General features: G+C 33.0%; 1 protein-coding gene across 2 annotated transcripts in view; it reads left to right on the forward strand.

Annotated features, from left to right (window-relative positions):
* LOC136041678 (myosin-1B-like) overlaps positions 1 to 3,239 on the forward strand; it is a 99,683-nt gene extending 96,444 nt beyond the window's left edge. Inside the window, exon 14 of one of the 2 annotated variants that reach the window (XM_065726401.1) lies at positions 2,885 to 3,239. In XM_065726401.1, the coding sequence (XP_065582473.1) occupies positions 2,885 to 3,103 (219 nt within the window). In that variant the 3' untranslated portion in view covers positions 3,104 to 3,239. Of the gene's footprint in view, positions 1 to 984; positions 1,063 to 2,884 lie in introns of those variants that run through there. The other variant, XM_065726402.1, reaches the window with a different exon arrangement.
* The last annotated feature ends 7,703 nt before the right edge of the window (positions 3,240 to 10,942 follow it).

Below are 10,942 nucleotides of genomic sequence, written 5' to 3' on the forward strand. Positions count from 1 at the left end.
TGCCGAAGATTGTCCTTTTCGGCCAACCGCCTAGGGCTATACGGAAAGCAGTTCGCCCTCGTCTGGGGCGGGAGGATGTCAAATAGAAACATTTAAAGGAAATGGGAACTTCCTGGGAGGGTTTAAGGAGGGAGGCTTTGAGTAGATTGGGATGGAGGAGAAGCGTGCGTAGCTCTGTTGGGCTCAGGCGGTTTGGTGCTGCGGTGAGTTGTTAATAGTAGTAATAGTGGCAATAGTATATTTGAACTACCGATCTGAAATTACAATTAGAAATATCGTGTTACAAAAAAATGACAGTCACTACTAAGACTGGACCAATGACCTTCCCCTCTTTTCTGAAAAAAAGAATGATAAATTATAACCTCAGAAATGTTTTTTTTTCGTTGTTTAACCCTGGCTGTGAACTCGAGATTGTGCAATAGGTGACCAAGTCAGAGGCTTTTAACTTGGAAGTATATTCGAGCAATTTGTGCCGATGTATCTGTCTCGTAGGGTTAATTGGGCTAACCTGGTCACAAGGTTGATCTGGACAGATATCAAGTCCTTGTTGCTTACCAAACGTCTAAAAAAAAAAAAAAAAAAAATATGAATGGTGCACCATTTATTACTGTATTATTACGCCAGTTTGAATCTAGATACACGGATCATTTCTTGCCTATTTTGCCAAAAGTATTGTAAAGGTAAGATTTTTTTAAGGGTTTCTGTTTGGATTTTAATATGGCCCAGGCTGCTGGATTGACAATAACATGATTTTAGGAAAAAAGTACCTCATACAGAAATATTTTATAGCAGACGGTTGAGTGCCACCTATTTGATTTTTGACATAGCTTAATGTCGTAAAGAATTTGCAATAACAGTATTAACAGAACAATTGATGGATAATGCATCGTGTTACTTATTTTGCAGACGAGAGAAGAGGATCAATGAGATTTTTGTAGGTTGTATAGATGTAGATGTAGTAATGAGATATTTCTTGTTTTGCAGACGGGAGAAGAGGATCAGTGCAGTAATGAGACGGTGGTAATGAGATTTTTGTATGTAGTATAGATGTAGATGTAGTAATGAGATATTTCTTATTTTGCAGACGAGAGAAGAGGATCAGTGCAGTAATGGGACGTTAGTAATGTGATGTTTGTATGTAGTATAGATGTAAATGTAGTAATGAGATAATTCTTATTTTGCAGACGGGAGAAGAGGATCAGTGCAGTAATGAGACGGTGGTAATGAGATTTTTGTATGTAGTATAGATGTAGATGTAGTAATGAGATATTTCTTATTTTGCAGACGAGAGAAGAGGATCAGTGCAGTAATGAGACGGTGGTAATGAGATTTTTGTATGTAGTATAGATGTAGATGTAGTAATGAGATATTTCTTATTTTGCAGACGAGAGAAGAGGATCAGTGCAGTAATGAGACGGTGGTAATGAGATTTTTGTATGTAGTATAGATGTAGATGTAGTAATGAGATATTTCTTATTTTGCAGACGAGAGAAGAGGATCAGTGCAGTAATGAGACGGTGGTAATGAGATTTTTGTAGGTTGTATAGATGTAGATGTAGTAATGAGATATTTCTTGTTTTGCAGACGGGAGAAGAGGATCAGTGCAGTAATGAGACGGTGGTAATGAGATTTTTGTATGTAGTATAGATGTAGATGTAGTAATGAGATATTTCTTATTTTGCAGACGAGAGAAGAGGATCAGTGCAGTAATGAGACGGTGGTAATGAGATTTTTGTATGTAGTATAGATGTAGATGTAGTAATGAGATATTTCTTATTTTGCAGACGAGAGAAGAGGATCAGTGCAGTAATGAGACGGTGGTAATGAGATTTTTGTATGTAGTATAGATGTAGATGTAGTAATGAGATATTTCTTATTTTGCAGACGAGAGAAGAGGATCAGTGCAGTAATGAGACGGTGGTAATGAGATTTTTGTAGGTTGTATAGATGTAGATGTAGTAATGAGATATTTCTTGTTTTGCAGACGGGAGAAGAGGATCAGTGCAGTAATGAGACGGTGGTAATGAGATTTTTGTATGTAGTATAGATGTAGATGTAGTAATGAGATATTTCTTATTTTGCAGACGAGAGAAGAGGATCAGTGCAGTAATGGGACGTTAGTAATGTGATGTTTGTATGTAGTATAGATGTAAATGTAGTAATGAGATAATTCTTATTTTGCAGACGGGAGAAGAGGATCAGTGCAGTAATGGGACGTTAGTAATGTGATGTTTGTATGTAGTATAGATGTAAATGTAGTAATGAGATATTTCTTATTTTGCAGACGAGAGAAGAGGATCAGTGCAGTAATGAGACGGTGGTAATGAGATTTTTGTATGTAGTATAGATGTAGATGTAGTAATGAGATATTTCTTATTTTGCAGACGAGAGAAGAGGATCAGTGCAGTAATGAGACGGTGGTAATGAGATTTTTGTATGTAGAATAGATGTAGATGTAGTAATGAGATATTTCTTATTTTGCAGACGAGAGAAGAGGATCAGTGCAGTAATGAGACGGTGGTAATGAGATTTTTGTATGTAGTATAGATGTAGATGTAGTAATGAGATATTTCTTATTTTGCAGACGAGAGAAGAGGATCAGTGCAGTAATGAGACGGTGGTAATGAGATTTTTGTATGTAGTATAGATGTAGATGTAGTAATGAGATATTTCTTGTTTTGCAGACGGGAGAAGAGGATCAGTGCAGTAATGAGACGGTGGTAATGAGATTTTTGTATGTAGTATAGATGTAGATGTAGTAATGAGATATTTCTTATTTTGCAGACGAGAGAAGAGGATCAGTGCAGTAATGAGACGGTGGTAATGAGATTTTTGTATGTAGTATAGATGTAGATGTAGTAATGAGATATTTTTTATTTTGCAGACGGGAGAAGAGGATCAGTGCAGTAATGAGACGGTGGTTGCTTCCAAACCATCAGCTGCTTTGACTGTTTACGATTTACCGGATGATCTTTTTGAATCCCCTGAAAAGACGCCCAGAACTGCCAGGAAATTCCTTAAAGGATTCAAGACCTTTCAACGGAAAGGGAGTCGGCCTAGCAAAAAGCCGAAGGATGATTACTCCGAATTTTTTGATGGTTAAGCGAATTATCAGTTTTTTCTTGGATCTTTACGTTAGTAGAATATGTTATAGCATAATACGCAGAATATGGCTTTAAGAAGAAGTATAAAATGGAATATGTAGAAAAAGCGTTGAATATAAAAGAAAATTTCCTGTTCTTGTTCTTTTTTAGTCTAATATGTTTAACTTGTAGCATAACTTGCGTATCAGATTTTTTTTCAAAGTGTTTAACATGATTAAAAGGCTATTTAAATAACAGTTTTCGGTCTGGCAAGTTGACAAACTATTAAAAAGTTCATAGCACTTTAGACTCCATATCTTTGTAGCTAAAAAACGTTCTTGAATTTATGTGTTTTGAACTTATATTTCTATAATATGACATGTAATATTTCTAACTCAGGAGATTTTTCGAAGGGCTTGCCAAATTTTTTCGACCCAACTACTCTAATTTTCAAGTATTAACCTGCCAAGAAGGGTTTCTCTCTAATAGTTTTTGGGCTATTGAGTTAATTAATTAATTAACTGTTAAATCAGTTATTAAGTCAATAAAGTTAAAGGTCAAGTAGCTTAAAGTTAAAAAACTACGTATCTTTGTACCCAACGAAAGAGCCTATGTAGAATTCGAGCATTTTGTACATATCTTATACATGCTAAAACGTGATGTACGGCTGAAGTTTCCTTGTTCTTTTTATAATAATTTTGTGAATTTTTTTTTTTTTTGGGGGGGGGGGTTTGAGGATTCATCAGGGTCGGAATTTTTCGACACAGCTATTGTAATTTTTACGTATTAACATGTGAAAACACCCAAATAACAAAAACAAAACTAAACAAGGAAATAAGCAAAAATTAAGGTTTCTTGACAGTTTTTAGCTGTTAAAAAATGAAAGCCCTTAATAGGTTCATTAATTTCATTTCATTTTCGTTTTACGATCCGAACACGAAAAACAAAACACAGGATATGAAACAGCGAGAGTGAGTAGTCGCATTTAGTAACAAAATAATTTTTTAACAAGGCAACCGAAAAAATAGTATACGTAAAAAAAGAAAAACCGACAGATAGAATTTAAAAGTATATAAAAGCACCTGGCACGTGGTGTTAGCTCCTCCCTAAAGCGTCTTTGTGTGACGGGTAATTTTTAACTCAAAAATGTCCTCTTATTTACAGTCAGCATTGTGGTGCAATTATTCCTGTCAGTTTTTTTTCTGTAATTTGTGGTTTCGATTGACAGAAGTCGGCCCTAACTTACAGTTCAGTACTATGAATACTACATCCTTTTTTTTATTAATCGAGACGGAGACACATGTGAACAGGGTGAAAGGTTTCACTTAGGCCCACGTGTACTCCAATCAAAAAGAGTATGGCTGGGTAGTGACAATATATATATATATATATATATATATATATATATATATATATATATATATATATATATATATATATATATATATATGTATTTATATATATTTGTATTTATATATATTTGTATTTATTTATATGTATATTTATCTATAATATATTTTGGTATTTCAATTTATAGTTTTAATATATTCATAGACGTGTTTTTAGACTGTCTTAGCCCTAACAAGTTAAGACTACAACGAGAAAAAGGTATCTATTTAAGGGCTCTTTTTAACTGTTCAGTATTTTTTAAGCATCTTTTTTAAAGTTTTTAGAGCAAAAAATTTGTGTGTTGGGAAATAAAATCTGGAAGAGAAGCAATAGTAATAACGTTAGCATAAAAAATGATAGTTTTTTCAGAAAGAGCATATATCATTTAAAATCAAAACGTTTTTGAATTAATTAGCAATAAAACTTTAGTACCTGGTAATTAATTGCATAATTACTTACCGATAATTAATTGAATAATTACTATCAATTACATAATTATCCTCAACTAATTTCTTATTCTCAAATAATACATAAAAATATATTTAAATATATGAAGTATGAATTTTGAGAATCCATGTTTCCCTTATTTGTGATACCTAATAAAGATACCTGTCAAAATATTGTTTCTGCAATACATAGATTACCTGTCTTTCGACCCATGCCTTAATACTAGTTATTTATTATTTATTTTATTTATTTATATTCAAAGAATATGCATTTTATTCGTAGAATGTGACTAGTTACCTGCTTTGAAGGGTATTATTGAAACTCTTATTCTCTGTGTTAAACTGTGTAAATATTCTCTGTCTTTTATATTTAAGTATATATATTTAATATATATGTATATATATTTAATATGTATTTAAACATACGAAGTATGAATTTTAAGAATCCATGTTTCCCTTATTTGTAATACCTAATAAAGATACCTGTCAAAATATTGTTTCTGCAATACATAGATTACCTGTCTTTCGACCCATGCCTTAATAACAGTTGCTTATTATTTGATTTATTTATTTATATTCAAAGAATGTGCATTTTATTTTATTTATAGAATGTGACTAGTTACCTGCTTTGAAGGGTATTATTAAAACTCTTATTCTCTGTGTTAAATACTTTATTAACTATATAATATATTTTTATCTGTATTCCTGTCTTTTATATTTAAGTATATATATTTAATATATATTTAATATGTATTTAAACATATGAAGGATGAATTTTAAGAATCCATGTTTCCCTTATTTGTGATACCTAATAAAGAAACCTGCCAAAATATTGTTTCTGCAATACATACATTACCTGTCTTTCGACCGAAGCCTTAATAACAGTTACTTATTATTTGTTTTTTTTATTCATATTCAAAGAATATGCATTTTATTTTATTCGTAGAATGTGACTAGTTACCTGCTTTGAAGCATATTATTAAAACTCCTTATTCTCTGTGTTAAATACTGTGTTAAGTATATAATATATTATTATTTGTATTCTTGTCAAGTATATATTTAAACTATATAAGGTTGACTAATGTATTTATCGCTTTAAAACATTTAAGACTAAATACTCAAAGCTAGAATTTAAAGAGCTTTCAATTTATTTTCCTATCAGTAATTCCATAGTAAGAACATAGAAGAGTAGAATGTAGAAAGAATATGTAGAGTAAAGGAGTATAGAAAAGAGAAGGAGTGTTAGCAAAGAAAGTTTAAAGGCTGATTGTATATCAATTTGTTCTTTTTTCCATGTCTACATCGAAGTTACTTTTATTTATGTCTAATTTACGTCTGCACTGTCTTTATCTTTCTACTTGTATTCACTTGTATTCTACATGTTTTCTACTTGTTATGTATATTCTACTTGTATGTATATTCTACTTGTATTCTCTTGTATTCTACTTGTCTACTTGAGTTCAAATTAATATAGGATTTTGATATTTCTAGGGTGGGGGACCTCTAGATCCCCCTGAATGAAGTATTTACTAGTAATGAAAAAATCGTTGTAAAAGGTGATAAAAAAAAACTTGCGCTTTATTTCAAATATGAATTTAAGTGAAACTATTGTCTCAGGTTTCCATCGAATATTATTTTTATTCCTTTTACTATTCTAGTGTGAAATTTGTTTTTATTTGGAAAAAGCTGTCAGAATTAATAATTTAAATTACGTAAAAAATCACTCAAGATCCAAAAAATGTGCGCTTTATTTCAAATATGAATTTAAGTGAAACTATTGTCTCAGGTTTCCATCAAATATTATTTTTTATTCCTTTTACTATTCTAGTGCGAAATTTGTTTTATTTGGAAAAAGCTGTCAGAACTAATAATTTAAAGTAGTCAAAAATAACTCAAAATTCTTTCAGAGGCCTGTAGCTTTGGTGAAGTTAAAAAAAAAATTACCTTGTTCACATGTGTCTCCATCTCGACTAGTAAAAAAAAATCATGTACTATCCAACCGACTTCTGTCAATCGAAACCACAATAAAAAAAAATGATAAGAATAATTGCACCATAAGAAGTTGTCTTTAATGCTGATTGTAAATATGAGGACATTTTTAAGTTGAAAATTACCCCCTCACACAAAGAAACTTAAGAGATAAGCTAACACCACCTGTCTGCCCTGGTTGAAGGCTCAGGCGGCAAAATGTTTGATCAAAGCTTTTAAATGTATACATTAAAAATGTTTCAATTCTGTTTTTTTTTTAATGTAAAACGTTAAATTGCTTTCTCAAGATCTTTTGTATACTATTTTTCGGTTTTTCCTTTTTTAAATATATTAATTTTTCGGTTGTTTTGTTAAAAAATTATTCTGCTACTGAACGTGACGGCTCACTCTCGCTGTTTCATATCTTGCGTTTTGTTTTCCGTATTTTGACCGTAAAATGAAAATGAAATGAAATTGATTAGCTAATGTATCTACAAAATAGCTTGCAGCAGCATAAAGTCTTAAGATCTGTCCGTTTTCCACAATTTCTGCAATTTCATAATCAGCCTAAAAAGAACCTCTTAGTTTTTTAATAAAATACACCTTATTTTTTATAAATTTAAAAAAAAACTTTTTTAGAAGATAGTATTTTGTATAAGCTGTTTTCTTTACAAACAAATGGGGATTAATTTTTTATAGTAAAAAAAAAAACAACATGATATTTCAAAATTAGGACAAAAATGGGGAAGGGTGATCAATTTTTTCAAGGCTTTTTGAGATATCCGAGCTCATTGCAGAGAAGGTTAGAGCAGTATTTTCCTTACTATTTTTTTTTAAAAGCTTCTTTTAATATAACTTTCTTTTCTTTTAGACATCTGAACTCGCATTTATCATAAGCTGTTTTCTTTACAAAGAAATGTGTATTGTTTTTTTTAGGCTTGTAATAGGCTAAACAAAAAACACTTTGTTTTATTTTTGTTTCGTGTTCAAGTTGGCTGTGTTCCCAAATTTTTGTATTTTTTAATATTTGTCTACTTTTCATGTTCTTATATTTTTCCTTATTCTCTAAAAGAGTTAATTTTGTATGAATAAACATATTGTTTATTATAAAGCTGGTAACTCGATATAAAGCTAGTAACACAAGGCTACCAACACATCGTTTCTCTTCTTGCACGGAATCCTTTGAAGAACTTCTCATGGTCTTCTGGTCTTTTCTACCAAGCAAATATAACAATAGTCAAATAATAAAAAAGGCGCATTTCTAGGAGTAAATACCTATATCAAGGTACATTTCAATGTTTTCAAGTGAGGAGGGATCATTACATTTCATGGTGTTCGTTTCCCTATCCCCCGCGTTTACAATGTGACATGTTATGCTGCTGGCTGGAAGTTTTATGAACTTGTTCTTTCTTTTTTGCTTTTTTTTTTTAAATTCTACAGCTAGAATCTCAATGGCATTAATATGTTCAAATTTGCTTCTCTTCTTGCACGCTTCTCTTCTTGCACACTTTTCTTCTTGCACGGTTCTCTTCTTGCACGCTTCTCTTCTTACACACTTTTCTTCTTGCATGCTTCTCTTCTTGCACGCTTCTCTTCTTGTAGGCTTCTATTCTTGCTTCTCTTCTTTGAAGAACTTTTAATGGTCTTTTGGTCTTTTCCACCGTCTATTGAACTGGAAAATCCATTTTCGTCAAATATTCTTTTAATTTTTTGCTGTGTTTTGCATATAAGGAGGAGATCTTTTTCGCTGAAATGCGTCTTGTCTAAGGCAGTTTGGGGAGCTTTAACCAAATCTCGATTACTCAAAATATTTAATTTATAATTCTTCTTGGACTTAAGAAAATGTTGTTTTATCATATTAATTTAGAGATCAATATTATGAAAGATCGTGGGAAATATTGCACACCTGCGGGTACATATCAAACAGTAATTTTAGTCAACTCACTACCCTAGTAGGTAGTATGACGAAATTGTTGTCAACATTTGGATTTTATTACAATTCAGTAGGAGATTTTCATTTACTGCTCAGGCTAGTCTACAAATTTTAGGAACTTTTCAAAACATGATGATTCGAAACATTTAACTTATTAATAAAACTAGGATTTTCATTGTTTAATCTAATTTTGGTTTAAAGTACACAATTATTGTTAAAGGTTGTGGGAAATATTGTACACCTACGGGGACATACCAAACAGCTATCTTAATAAAAAAAAAGTAGGCTGGCAAATTTACTGCCTCAGTTACTGGCATGAGAAATGACTTGTCATCAACATTGAATCTATTGTTTCGTGCTAGTGATATATGATAATCGCAGCATAGTTCTCACAAGTAATCTACCTATTAAACTATTCTGAAGAGTCTTATACTGGAGATGTAAAGAAGTCTATGTGATTAAAGGGAAATTTCGTTCGTCTTAAAAGAGACTTTCTCTGCCATTTCAGTCATAGATAAGAAGGGGGATCAAATAAGGGACTCGACCTAAGTCCCACAAGGAACTAAAAATATACAAAAAAATTCTTTATAAACTACAATAATTGTGTTGCGAGAGCAACACTTTGGTTTTGTCGTGTTTTTTTTTTTTTTTTTTTTTTTTTTTTTGTTCCTAGCACCCCGATTTCAGCTTATTCCTAGAAAGTGGTAAGGGTCTAACCTCTGCGGTTTTTACGGAAAGTGTGGACCTTAGGCCGGATTGATGAATATGACTTTACATTTTGGAAAGCTTCGTAGAACTCTTGCCTGGGGCCAAAAAGGATGGTTTTTGCTTGTCCTTGAGCCAGAGCCTATAGTGTGTGAAGTGAAGAGGAGTTGTATAGCCTATGTCAGAGAGGACTATCTGAAGTTATGCAGCCAAGCTTTCGTTTCATCAAACCATGTTTCTGCTTTCGAGTGGAAAGCTCCGTTCTAGCAGGCAAGCAGGCAGGCACCAGTTTCAAATTGAAGATGGACTAAAATCTATAAGTGTTAAATATATGCGACAGTTACCCTGCCCCACAGCCAATATATCTTCTTAACCAAAGCCAATATATAAAACAAAAGCAAAGTGTTGCTCTCGCAACACTTTACTCGGCGAAGCCGAGCAAAGGTTGCCGCAACACCTCACGTTGCCCATGCAACGTAGATCTAGTTATTACTGTGGATGTCCCTTAATTTTGGTGTCTTGGGCAATCATGAAAGCAGCTCTTACTACTACTACTAATAAATCACTGCAGCACCAAGCAGTCTGAGGCCAACACAGCTACGCACACTCCTCTAACCTAATCTATGCAAGGCCTCCCTCTTTACACCCTTCCAGGAAGTTCCCATTTCCTTTAAATCTTTATTTATGACATCCTCCCAACCCAGACGGGGACGACCTGCTTTCCGTGTATCCCCAGACGGTTGGCCAAAAAGGACTATCTTCAGAAATCTGTCATCCTTCATTCGCAGAACGTGGCCTAGCCATCTCAACCTTTCTTTCATTATAGCCCTAGATATAGCAGCTCTTACATGTAAAAAAAAGAATACGGCATTTTACAGTCCCTACCAGTGGTGCTGATTTCCGTTTCATGGCCCTTCAGCCAAGAACTGCAATGGGAGACTGGGACCCAGGCATCCTGCGCTTTCGCACACCCTTCCTGTTTACCTTCCCCATATTTCTCCAGGTACCAATTTACAGCTGGGTTGACTCTTGCTGACCTTACAGGGTCACACCACTAGACCTCCAATCAAAACAAATAACCAGCGACACCAGGAATAGAACCCCAGTCCCTGTGATTGTATAAGTTTACACATAAACGTTCTGTAATCAGTTCTTTATGTAATATTATTCATTTGAATCCTATAGTCCCGCCCCCCTTTCTTAGCAAAAACAGAAACATGTACTCGTGTAAAATGTTTTCCGTTCAACCATCTGAAGACGTGGCCAAATTTTTCCCCTGGGTAGCAGCACTGTATATAAATTATATCTAAATTTTTCTAAATTTAGATTTATAAATTTATCTACAGTGGGTAGCAGCTAGCAACTTATGAATAATGCAGGAGAGCAGATATCAATTTTCAGCTTTCCACGGAAGGATC

Source organism: Artemia franciscana, unplaced genomic scaffold (assembly GCF_032884065.1).
Source record: "Artemia franciscana unplaced genomic scaffold, ASM3288406v1 PGA_scaffold_32, whole genome shotgun sequence".
Lineage (NCBI taxonomy): Eukaryota > Metazoa > Arthropoda > Branchiopoda > Anostraca > Artemiidae > Artemia > Artemia franciscana.